At 42.8% G+C, this 13,208-nt stretch overlaps 1 protein-coding gene across 2 annotated transcripts; it reads left to right on the forward strand.

Annotated features, from left to right (window-relative positions):
- Window positions 1-10,746: 10,746 nt before the first annotated feature.
- LOC119211652 (microsomal glutathione S-transferase 1-like) lies at window positions 10,747-12,950 on the forward strand. Of its 2 annotated transcripts, XM_037462714.2 has the most exons (5): window positions 10,747-10,859; window positions 11,360-11,395; window positions 11,672-11,804; window positions 11,954-12,045; window positions 12,523-12,950. In XM_037462714.2, exons 3-5 carry the CDS (start codon window positions 11,688-11,690, stop codon window positions 12,767-12,769), a joined length of 456 nt encoding a protein of 151 aa, XP_037318611.1. In that variant the 5' UTR covers window positions 10,747-10,859; window positions 11,360-11,395; window positions 11,672-11,687; the 3' UTR covers window positions 12,770-12,950. The 2 variants fall into 2 exon arrangements, with proteins under 2 accessions (XP_037318611.1, XP_062414467.1); XM_062558483.1 differs by lacking the exon at window positions 10,747-10,859 and having other exon boundaries at window positions 11,342-11,395.
- Window positions 12,951-13,208: the final 258 nt, after the last annotated feature.

The raw sequence follows: 13,208 nt of genomic DNA on the forward strand, positions 1-13,208 counted from the left end.
CACTAAGATGTAATAAGTATTAAAGTTAAGAAGAAACACCCCTATAGTTCAGTAATAATGCATGTTTCATCTCTACAAATCCCACATTTACATCTTTTCACATAATTCCAGTCTATTTCAGTACCCCTGTCTTTGTAAAGGGATTTTTTTGACACAACTAGAAAATGAGGAACATTGCTGTAGTGGTATGGTAAGCCTAGGAATCTGAAGAGAGAGAGACACCTCGGGTGTGGTTTAAATAGTGGAGGACACTAATTGATAACCAGGAAATAAGGAGGGGGTTGGGTCAACCCGCCCCTACGATAGGTCAGGAGGGACATTTTACTGCTAGTTGCACCAGCAATGTTTCGACATCAAAATATTCTTCAGATTTAGGAGGGGCAGGAAAGGCTGCAAAGGACTTATGGATAGAAAAACGTGTGTTTATTTGGAGGGCAGTGTTGGGAAAGTTCACTTTCTACATGAACTAGTTCAAAGTTCAGTTCACAAATTTTAAAATGAACTCGTTCAGTTCATAGTTCAAACTTAAATATTTGAACTAAGTTCACAGTTCCAACTAGTTCAGTTCTTTTTTTCCATATGTTGCTGCAAGCTATTATTATTCAAAAGTATTGCCACATGGTATAGAACCACAGACAGCAATTATTTGATCAGTTTTAACACTGAAGCTATGCATCAGATTTAATCTTCATATCCAATTTTGAATCCTTATCCAACCAGGGTTTACATTAGCATTGAGGGGACAGCATTTTCACTTTGTTGCTTTAATGTTGCTGTCCATTCACTCCACACTAGCAGCAGCTGCAGCGTCCACCCCTACAGTACATTCTCAAACACATGCTGCTTGAATGGTCTTTTTTAAATAAGGAATAAAAACACGACAGTTATCATTAAGGTGCAAATGTTTGCAAAGAAAGGTCAGATTCCTCCCATCCTCACCGACCTTGTCAGTAACTTCATAAAAGTCATTTAAATTATTATACACCGCCTCTTTGCTACACGCAGCTGTCGCCTCCATGCATTTTTTTTTAATGACGCGTGCGCGGTGCGACACTGGTGGCTGGTGTTGCCAGATTGGGTGTTTTTTTTCCGCTACTTATTAAGGCGCGTTTATGGTGTGTTTTCTATAGAAATCTGGCAACCTATTGAACCTATGAACAACGTTAACCTGAAAGAACGCCGTTCACAGACACCAGAATGAACGAGTTCACAGTAACGTTCATCGGGCATTAATGCAGTACGTTCAGTTCACGTTCGCCCAAAATATGAACGAGTTCATGAACTATCGTTCAATGAACGTGTTCAGGCACAACACTGCATGTTATGTATTAACTCTAATAATGCCAATGTATTTGTTTCCCTCCTTTCTTGGGTAACAGCTATTCAATCTCCACAAGACTAGTGCAACCTCCGCAACAACCTTCCACCACCGTTTACCCGCTCGCTGGCGCTTTATTTGTTCACGTATGCGCGCGCACAGAAGAACCGCCCACTGGGCTGACGTCATCAAGCCAGTCGCTGTGATATCGGATGTCACAGCAACCCATGACGTCAAACACGAAGCCAACCGTTGGCACTGATCTTTGTTGACTAGTCTCATATCATTTGTTCATTTGAACGTGTTTGAAGACAGTCATGGATGCGTTTAAGACTTGCTGTCCATATTTGTTCAACCCTAAATGGGAAGACATCATAAAAGAGGATTTAAAATGGAGCATGCTATCAAAGATCGGGTGCTTTTTCTACAGCATGAGAGAGGATCAGTGGATCAACTTAGAGAAACGCATCTCCGATGTCTCCATTAATATTTTGTTGGCAAAACTTCTTATGGAACTAATAATCGAGCTATCCAGAGAATGCCACGAATGTTTAGCGACGACTGGCAGTTTGAATCCATTCAACAAAAGTCGATTTCTTCATGAGATGTTGACTCAAAGTTTCAAAGACATTCTCGAAGTTGGAGACGAAGTTGTGTGTACAAGCGCAAAACACTTGATTGACATAATTCGCATGGAGGTGTCAGAAAATGTCAACAGCTCTGACAGAAAAGAGGAACATGCTTTTATTCCAAAGCATGTCGTTCCCCTTGAAACACTCAACTCAATGGTTCATCATGCCTCAATAATGTTGTGGGAATTTACTGCAAAGATGAACCCAACGTCCAAATGTCAAGTACGAAGAAAGAAAATGGCTTTGAGCAACAAGCTTGCGCCAGTCGTGGAACCAGAAGATCCAGACAATGTCACATCAGACAGCCAGCCTGAGTCAGAAAGAGAATATATTAAATGTATCAAAGCAATGATTCTGAGAGAGGGGAACAAGGCTATAGGTTCCTTGTTGAATGACACGTCAGAAATACACAGCTCCTTCAGAAGACACGTTCCTTTGGACATTTGTGAAAATGTACTTTCGATGAAAGACACATTTGAACAAGCCCCTCTCAAGATGTTTTTTGAGGAGTGGTTCATTGAAACATGGTTGAATCGCATACAGGATCAAATTCAGGCAAAATACAGGGACGCAGAATACAGGCCCATATTGGTGGATGCAATAAAACAATTCATGCCAAAGCTGGTGCTGGCGATACACCAAATAAAAAGGTCTATCTTTCGAGGACCTCTGTGTTCATCAGGACATGTCTGAAGGATTTCCTCTTCGAACGCATTCAGATAGACCAGAATAATGTCAACCATGAAGCAATGAGTAAAGAGATTTTTGAAGAAGTGTATATCTTCATGAACATTTTGAATTTCTTTAACAATTGTGAGGTTCACTGGATGGTTGAAAGTATCACACAAGCTTTCGAGCTCATAAAGTCACAGAGGTCAAACGTTCTGTCGAAAGCGTTTTGTGCACCAGAGTTGCAGGTCGACCCACCGAAAGGCGTTCCTCCAAAGCCTCCTTCAACACCTGCACAGGACAACCAGAAGAGAACCCGCATGGGCAAGTTCTTCAGCAGGGTGGGCCAAGCCTTTTCACTCTGTACTAAGTAAAGTGTAGACAGTGTGTGATACAAATGTCACACTTTATAAAACTTCCCCCCAAATCCCTTCTATCCACCCCCCAGCCACCCCCCCCCCCTCAAATATGCCCCCCTCAAATGTCCTTCTCCCCCCCGCCTCCCAAATCCCTTCTATCCACCCCCCAGCCACCCCCCCCCCTCAAATATGCCCCCCTCAAATGTCCTCCCCCCCCCCCCCAAATCCCTTCTATCCACCCCCCAGCCATCTCCCCCCCACCCTATTATCCCCCCCCCCCATTTTCTCCCCCCCCCCAATGTCTTTCTCCCCTCCCCCAAAATCCCTTCTATCCTTAGGGAGGGAGGAGATAAGATACTATATGATAAAAAAATTAAGATAAAGTGCACCAGCTAAACAAAGTGACAAGTGAATGAACCTGGGAGTCAAGAGTCAGTCAGGGGGGGGGCCTGGGCTCTGCTGATGAGCCTAGGGCTGGACTGGGACAAAAAAAGGGCCCTGGCCCACTAAAATCGGTCGGACACAACCACCGACCAGTACAGTATCCTTGCGGACTCTGTAGATATATCTACTGTTCCGTTCCCAAAAACCCATACAAAGCGGAGAACTACTGTAAGTGCCACGGACCAGTGTACCCACTCTCTCTTGACTGACTCCCAGTCCCTGGTGATCAAAGCTGGCAGTGGAGCAGGGCCTACACAAAGTAATTGATGGACCCCATTGACTACCATGGAAGTCAATGGGGTCCATCCCCATGGTCCATCTTCCATGGAAGTCAATGGGGTCCATCAACGCCTATGACGTACCAGCTCGCCAGTGGTTAGATTTCACACGTTCTTCATGACGTGGTCACGCAGAGGCGTTCCCACAGCGTTTCCACGCAGCGTCTCTGCTAAGAGATGATTGGGCCAGCCCAGTGTCAGTATGTAAAATGAACCAATGGGCCGCTGTCCCTGCTTTATGGGCCGGTCGAAAGCAAAAAAATAAATAAAATAAAAAATTGTATAAGCCTATCGACCGGCCCCCAAGTGCGTCGGCCCACCGGCTCTCTCTCTCTCTCACACACACACACACACAAACACACACAAACACACACACACGCACACACACACACACACACACACACACACACCGCATTCACTGGACAGGCACACAGTAGCAAACCAGAACATCATAACATTATCCCACACAGCAGCTAACAGCGGAGTTGCTACAATATAAAACCCACAGGCCGCACTAATATTAAACTTTCATATTAAGGTGGGGGGGCACAAAATAAGAGCAGTTTGCGCTCGTTGCGTTGGTAACAATAACCACTTTCAGCCAGCTCCCCGAAGGAATGCAAATTATAAATATTGGTAAGAGGCATTGTAACGTTATTTTAAGATCAAGATCCCATAAAACCTAATGGATTATATATATATACATATATATATATATGTATATATATATGTGTGTGTGTGTGTGTGTATTTGTAATCTGACCACATGAGGCCCAAACATCAAAATCATTTCAGCTATTATAAACCACACGTGATCGATCAGTTTGCCACAGTTCCTGCCTTGTAATTCCTGTGGTTAGTGCAACGGCCACAACTTGCCGCGGCGGTCACCACGACTTGCTGCAGCAGCTGGCAAAGAAGTCATCGCGACATGCAGCTGTACAATAACAATTAACGTCTTAGAGAGTCACTGTTTGTCGCTTGTATAAACAAATATAAGAAGGATATATAATGTGTTACATTTTTTTTCACATCGTTCAACTTATTTAGCCACAAGAGTATAAAGTATACCTTTAGTTTGTTGTTGTTTATTAGGTTTTTGAGCACTTTTTAATATCACTCTATACTTTTTGTAAACAGTAACAGTACTTAACTTTATTAATTTATTTTGAGAACCAATTTGTTTGACTGGCTGTTTTTTCAGACACCAGTCTGCTGGTGTAGTTGGTTTTGTGACACATATAGCACTGCCTGCTTATGTTACGTAAATGTTGTGAATATAACCCTTATATCAGGGAAGGGCAACTTAAATGATTGAGGGGGGAGCGCACTTCCTGGCAAGATTTATGACAAAAATGGCCTGGGGCCGCCAGTTGCCCATCCCAGTATGAAAAAATGTTCCCCATCACAGTGTTATTTAATTAAATTATTTACAATGAATTAGGGGTGGACAGTTAATGCTTAAATCTAAAACTGCATCAAATCATATAAGCAAATAACTTAGTTTTATGGAGAAACTTATTGTCAAAGTCACAAGTACTTATTTGAAGTTGCTGATTTTACTGGTGGGGTGCAACCCCCCCAATAAAGGCTCTTATTTTACAACAGCACTGAATGAATTGAGTTCATTTGAAAATGATAGACATTCCAGCACTATTTTCCGGGTGTCACTGTGGGAAAACAGCGCAGGAAGGAAGCCACTCAGGTTCCCGGGGTCAGAGGTTAAAGCCACAGATCTACGGTCAGCTCACTAGCCTCAGACCGACAACGCTTCGTTCAGTGCGCCCGATCGCATGAAAATTCACAGTGATCTCCAAATGTCGATGGGCTGAACCCAGTAGATCCACAAGCCGGGGTTAAGTCACTGCGTGGCTTTCTTCTAACGCGGTGCTGGTGGGGGTTTTTGGAGCGAGCACTCTGCCGGACTCCACATGAACTACAATTCAAGTGTCTACTGAGGTCACCGCAGTGTTTTAATTGACTGTCACCGAGGCCACCGAAAATACAACAATAACTGGTCAGATGCCTTTACTGTAATGTATGATACAGCACGTGACCAGCATTTAGGTGAAACTCGAAAATATATATATTTATATATTATATAGCCATAATCATCGAAATTATATCAAATAAAGGCTTGAAATATCTCACTTTGCATGTAATGAGTCTATATAATATATTAGTTTCACCTTTTAAGTTGAATTACTGAAAATAATGAGCTTTTGCACGATATTCAAATTTTTCGAGTTTCACCTGTAAATGGTGCCAGATATGTTAACTTGCTCACTCATCCACCTTAACAGAAAAGCTTTCAAGGAGAGTGGATGTAAAGCAGGTGCTGAGCTGCTATCAGTGGTTGGTGAAAAGACAAAGCCTAGAACCTGAGCCTAATGAGCAGCTGTGTGGCCCTCATTAAGAAAGTAGAGCAACCAATAATCCTTAATGAGCTCCTTCATTAAGAACTATTTGCAAGGGAAGGATCTGTGAGGCAGCCACGCTCTCCACCCCAAGCACCAGCGCAGGCATGCGGGAAAACCACCAGAACACACTAAGTCACTGGATAACAAGGTTCATGTCGGGGAAATGTGTTGAGTTAAACTCAACAGATTGTTCCCAATTCAAGAGTTACTCCCCACTAATATCACCTACTCTTTGTTTCAAAGAAAAGGCTTTACTTTTGGTTAATTAGAATTCATCTGAATGTTGTATTGCATTTAAGTGAGGATACTGAATTTCTTTCAGTAAAGTGGTTGTGACTTTCAAAAGCCCATAATGGCAATGTAGGCATTACTAATAGGATTTGTTTAACAATAAAACTACTGTTGAGGGAAAAGAAGTAGCTCTGTATTGGTCATCCAGATGTTTTTGTTAAATTGGTAAATATCAATGGTAATGTTGCAAAACTGTAATTGGCTATATATATTTATATGTACTTTGTTTCATAAAAAACTACATTTTTAACCATAATTGCCAAATGAATGCAATATTTGCTTACAACTTTCTGAATAAACAAAGAACAAATCTGTACCTTTGTTTTACAAGAGGTCAGGAATCAGGAAACATTTATTGCCATTATGTGTCCGATATACAAGGAATTTGAATTGGCAGTTGGTGCATGAAAGCAGACAGTACTACAATGGACAACAGACAACACAAATAAGATCAAATTATAATAGAATATAATGCTATGGGTTAGTAATCTATAGCTATGCGTAAGTTAAGTTCAAAATAAAAATACAATTAAAAATAAAGTGCACCAGCCAACATTGTGGGTGAGAGGTGTCTGCTACAAGCTTTCTAGCTCGCTTCAGAGTCCTGGAAGCGTACAAGTCCTGAAGAGACGGCAGATTGCAACCAATCACCCTCTCTGCAGAGCAGATGACACGCTGCAGCCTGCCCTTGTCCTTGGCTGTGGCTGCAGCGTACCACACGGTGATGGAGGAGCTGAGGATGGACTCGATGATGCCCGTGTTGAAGTGCACCATCATCGTCTTTGGCAGGTTGAATTTCTTCAGCTGCCTCAGGAAGAACAACCTCTGCTGGGCCTTCTTGGTGATGGAGCTGATGATCAGCTCTCACTTGAGGTCCTGGGTGATGATGGAGCCCAGGAAATGGAAGGAATCCACAGTGGTGACGGGGGAAGGTGGGGCTGCGTACTTCCTGAAGTCCACAACCATCTCCACTGTCCTCAGGGCGTTGAGCTCCAGGTTGTTGGTTCCTGGTTCCAGACTCCCACCTGTGGGCGGACTCATCCCCACCAGAGATCAGTCCAATGAGGGTGGTGTCATCCGCAAACTCAGGAGCTTGATGGACTGATGACTGGAGGTGCAGCTGTTCATGTACAGGGAGAAGAGCAGAGGGGAAAGAACGCAGCCTTGGGAGGAACCGGTGCTGATGGTTCGAGAGGCTGAGACATGTTTCCCCAGCTTCACGTGCTGCTTCCTGTCGGACAGGAAGTCAGTGATCCACTTGCACGTGGAGTCAGGCACGTGCAGCTGGGAGAGTTTGTCCCGCAGCAGAGACGGGATGATGGTGTTGAAGGCAGAGCTGAAGTCCACAAACAGGATCCTTGCGTAGGTTTCTGGGGAGTCCAGATGCTGGAGGATGAAGTGGAGGGCCATGTTGACAGCATCGTCTACAGACCTGTAGATGATGAGTGTGAGGGTCTTCAGGTGGGCCAGGACTATCCGTTCAAAAGACTTCATGACTACTGAGGTCAGTGCGACGGGCCTGTAGTCATTCAGTCCTGTGATCCTGGGCTTCTTGGGAACATGGATAATGGTGGAGGCTTTGAAGCAGGCTGGAACATTGCATGTCTCCAAGGAGGTGTTGAAGATGGCAGTGAACACCGGAGACAGCTGGTCAGCACAATGCTTCAGGTTACGGTGCGAGACAGAATCCGGACCGGCTGCTTTACAAGGGTCTGTCTTTTAAAGAGCCGGTTAACGTCTCTCTCCAGAATAGAGAGGGTCGTTGCTGGTGAGGGGTGTGGGGGAGGGGAGGGTAATACAGAGGTGTGAACCACTGATGGGACGGTGGAGGCAGGGGTGGTGGAGCTGTGGGGGATGGAGTCAGGACAAGCATTTTCTGCTTCTGTAGTTGATAACGTTTGGGTTTATCTTGAAATCTCAAATCATAAACTGCCACCTCTTTTTGAAGCTCATGGAAATTGGCAGCTTGTTCATCATGTTCCAATACTACAAAAATCTACCAATTATTGGTATTGCGTCTTCAGCCATTATTTAGCTGCCTGGCCATCCAGTTGATATGAATCCCATATTGTGTAGTTCAGGCTGAACAAATTACTGCCAACCTCAAGCATCAATACAGTCTTATCTGAGCAGTTTTTCCTTCCCGGATGCCGGTCTGATTTCTTATTTTCTTGCTGCCCTTGGGCCACAGGGTTTTGAATAGGGTCAAATGAAACCCAATTGGACAAGTTAATCACACCACATCTGCGGTATATCCCACAGGTTGCGGTGAAAATGCTCACACTTATCAATCCTGTCAGTGGGGGTCACCTTCGGCACCCTTATTATGTGCTGCCAAATTCATTGCGCCCCACTGTACCTGTGCAATTCTTTGCACTCAGCATTCTGCTGCCATTGATTGGCCGCACTTGACAGTGCTGAAAGTAATTTGGACATTGCTACTGATCAATAAAAAAATGTATGTGCCTAGAACCTAGGAGGCATTCTGTAATGAAATCAATAGCTGTGCTTGGCTTGTGCCATTAAGATCATTGGCCAGGCTGTTATTTAGTCATTGTTGTCCTACACCAGCAGCACAACCTGGCTACCATAAGAAATCAATTGCAGCGTATCGCAGCCAGCATCCCAATTACCGGCAGGGCTGGTGAGGAATCAATGCAACTTTTTTGCCATTTCCACGCATTGTGGGAAAGCACAGGACATTATTTTTCTTGTGGAATTTGCTGCATAAAGGATGACGCTTGGCTGCTGATATTTACAATCCATCTAAGGAGCTTTGCTTCTTTTTCGTGCCACTAAAGCAGGGAGGTTGTAACCCCTATTTTTTGCTGTCTTATGACATGATATGTGATCATAATGTATTTATCACTGGTACCTCCTGACAAGAAAAAGAATCCATTTCAAATAGTTAACCGGTTGCTGCAAAGAAAGGAGATCCATTGTTTCATTTGGGTTTTGGAAAGACGGAAGTATACAAGGGATAACAAACTTAATAAAAGAGAGTTATTGAATACAACACTTAAAATATCAATAATAATCAACATTTATAATTATGCTTTGCATTGTCTGGCAATGAGACAAAGAGTCTAATTGATAGTTATGAATAGTTAGTTGGCCAAAGAAACTGCTGTAAATACAGGCCTTTGCAGCCCAGAGCAGAAGAGGAGTTAGAGGAATTAAGAAAGCTAACATAATATGTGAGCGTGTCACCTAGTATCATTTCAATCACGTTCTGCAAATAGACCCCTTCATTACGTATGAAACAGAATAATAGTCTTTGCCGATTTGGACTCCATCCTCGAACAGGATAATCGGGGGAGGGGATACAGTTCTGCTCCTCCAGAATTCCCCCCCTAGAGTCCAGACACTGGTGGTGGTGAAGCCAGGAAGTTGTAGTGGCCGATGCTGCCTGTAGTTTGACTGGAGGCGCCTGGGGTGGAGGAGGGTTGCGTCTGGTCCGACCTGAAATGACAGCTGACAGGACCCGCCAAGATCACTCCTTTAAGAGTTTGACAGCAATGCTATGATTGGACACCCGACCCATAGCCGCTTCTGGTTGGTTGTTTGTTACTGGTGGAAACCACCCTCCCCCGCCCCCTTCACTGTTTGCAAACAGCTAAGACGCCACACCTGTTGACCCGCCGTGAAAGGGGAGTCTTCCTTCCAGAACTACCGCTTAAGCTTTACTAGTATTATGCCTTCACACGTATCAGTATGCCAAATCATTGAAAACATGCCCTGGGTCAAATAGACACAGTATGAATGTTCTGTTTGTCTTCTGCAGATGCCGTTCATTTACAACTCCAATGAACAAATAAAAAAATATAATCTGTATGCTCCTTGCAATACCCTCTGGGCTTTTAAGGAAGTGACCGCAAGAGACTGGTGAACACGAAAAAAAATAACAAGCTTGGTCTCTTTGTCAGGTGTATTTGAATCATTTTCAAAGCACCTCATGCTGGCTCTCTGTTTGATCTAAGAGTGTTTCAAGCGTCTCTAAGCCCACCGGTGACACCAGTTTGATTAAAGAGAAATGACAGCAATGGGCAAAAGTGATCCTGACTTGATGCAGATTAATCCTAGCCACTGACTGGAGACTCATACAAGAGACAGGAGCTCAGCTTTGATTGGAGGACAGAGAGCAGAGAGGCTAGCTGCATTGACAAAAGCAAGTACAAGCTAGTGATTCATAGGAATAAATTAATTTCCTGGTTTAAACTTTTTGGCCCAAAATCATCATGATCTCAATAAAAAAATAATTTGTGGAGCAACAAAGTATAGTATAGAATGATGTGGCACAGGTTAGAGTTAAGCATAGTGAAGCTATGAAACCTCCATGAGCCTCTCAGAGTATTCTTACCACAAGGTTGTTTAAATGGAAGCTCAAGGAAAACGTTGACCCACATGGACTCCTCTCCCAATAAGATGATTTTGTCTGAGCAGAGATAGGTTTGAGTGTTTTTCTAACTTTTTACTGTAATGTTGTTTACCAATGGCTGAATGCTGTGTAAACCGTTTCTTAGCTAGTGAGTCTGCAGTAAAGTTTCCACATGATTGATTTTATGTTCTAGTGTGACAATGCACTCAAAAGCATTCCAACTAACTTTAAGCTGCTTTTCTGCAGTAGTGACAGGTATGAAACGGTGAAATATATATATATATATATACAGTATATATATATATTAATATAAAGTTGTGGTTCATTTTAGACAGCAGTGACTTCAATGTTAGAATTTAATAAACTGTCAACTTTAAGTCATTGTCCTAGAAAATTGTCTTCTGCCCATTAGAGATTGTTGATAGTGTTTTTATGGATAGGAATTCATGCAGTCCTCAGAAGTATAGAAAAACCATAACACTACCACATACAGGAAGTTGTGTTCTGCAGTGGCTATAGTCCCGCCCCCTGAGTTTCTGGGCGATGTGTCAGTTTGTTTTTCCTGGAACAGGCACAGACTTGCTCCTTTTCTGCAGACTCGCCACACGTAAGTAGAATAGTTAAACTGCAAATGATACTGTATGTAATGATTTGTATGTTTCTTTCTTCAATGTAGCAAGGTGTCTTTTTGTCACTTGATCTGTAAACGGTATTTTAAACTGAGTATATACTCTAAGTTATGGAGGTGTTAGGCAAAACTATACTGATCACATTTCTAAGAAAATATTAGTACTGCACTTGGTTTGGCACTTGGTTTAACTCTTCCATGTTTTTTTGTTGCTTGAAATAGTTGCTGAATACTTTCTTTTTCGGTGTAATTCAGTTTTAAACCAGCAACGATGGCAAAGCTGATAGAAGATGAGGTTTTTATGGCTTTTGCCACCTATTCAACAATTGTCATTCTGAAGATGATGCTGATGTCCCCCATGACGGCATTCTTCCGCTTGACCAGGGGGGTAGGTAGTCAGACCTGTTTTGTGGTTTCATTGCTAAGCCTTGCGGTTCTTCGCTTCTTGCCAATCTGCCTCCAAAAAACACCATTCCACCAAATAAGATCTGCATGCATGTAAAAAATATATAATAATTTAGGCATTCTCTCATTTAGGCTTTTGCAAATGAGGAAGACGTGGCCTTAAAGCCTGTAGAGGAGAGGAAGAAGCTGCTCATAACTCACACCGATGTAGAGAGAGTTCGAAGGTAAGATGATTCCTTACACTTAATTAAGATACAAAACCGATAATTTGAGAAATTCATATTTATCCAATTGGCACTCAAATCTGAGAGTATGATTGCTACCGTCTGGAGAGTTACTGGCCCTTAAAACCGGTTTCCATTCCAGAAGAGGGTGTGAAATCCTGGTTTCTTATTGGACGCCAAGTTGATTTGTAATATAATGGTAAATAGAATTGTCTGCTTTTTCCCCAAAACTTTTACATTAAACACAGTGCTGCATTTGTCTACATATATGATACTTGTGCATTTTGTAAGGATAATACCTCAATGGAAGTATTTAAGATTACGAACCCTGAAAGTTACAACAAGCATGTTGACAGACTCCCATTCAGTGGGACCTCAAGCAGCTACCAGCCCGCCACAGACAGAACCAGATTTGCAGAAGCTTTCATTACTGCAAGGTTTAAATACTGATAGATGTTCCCTGTTTCTGCTCTCCAGATGTCACCAGAACGATCTTGAGAACATTATTCCCTTTGTATTGATCGGCCTGCTTTATGCTCTCACTGGACCGAAGCTCTCAGCCGCTCTGCTTCACTTCCGCATTTTTGCCGGGTGTCGGATCTTTCACACCATCGCCTACATCTGCGTTCTGCCTCAGCCCAGCAGAGGACTGTCCTGGGTAGTGGGAATGCTGGTCACCTTCTCCATGGCTTACAGGGTGCTCAGTGAAGTTCTCGTGCTTTAGAGACAATACTGTTTAAGAGGTTGGTAAAATTCCTACATGACTCCTGCTTTCTCAGCTAACTCTGGCTCAAGCTGTCTATGAGCTTGATCATGAAACATCATTTGTGGTTTGTGATTGTATTCTCTGAAATGATGTTGTCTAATGTGATAAATAAACTTTCACATTAGCTTTGTCTCTTTTTTTTTTTTTTTTTTAAGTGGAGGTAAAACTTAAATGCAACTATGAAATTCTTTAAGAGTGCTTGGATCTGACCGTGGCAAAGAAGGTAATTTATAAAACGGAAAATCCACCCAAACACATTAAACACAACAGCCCCTTTTGGGATTTTAAGACATTGTGACTTTAAACGTAGCCAGTTAACCAAATAATTACTAATTTAAAATCTGTGTACAGTTTCATAGTATATCTGAGGCTGTCTTGGGCAATCACTGTAACCGCT

The sequence above is a fragment of the Pungitius pungitius genome, chromosome 2, assembly GCF_949316345.1.
Source record: "Pungitius pungitius chromosome 2, fPunPun2.1, whole genome shotgun sequence".
Lineage (NCBI taxonomy): Eukaryota > Metazoa > Chordata > Actinopteri > Perciformes > Gasterosteidae > Pungitius > Pungitius pungitius.

Coding starts and splice junctions, on each gene's coding strand:
- LOC119211652 (XM_037462714.2), top strand. CDS start 11,688: ATGGCAAAGCTGATAGAAGATGAGGTTTTTATGGCTTTTGCCACCTAT. Junction 11,805..11,953: donor TCTTCCGCTTGACCAGGGGG/GTAGGTAGTCAG, acceptor TCTCTCATTTAG/GCTTTTGCAAATGAGGAAGA. Junction 12,046..12,522: donor GATGTAGAGAGAGTTCGAAG/GTAAGATGATTC, acceptor TCTGCTCTCCAG/ATGTCACCAGAACGATCTTG.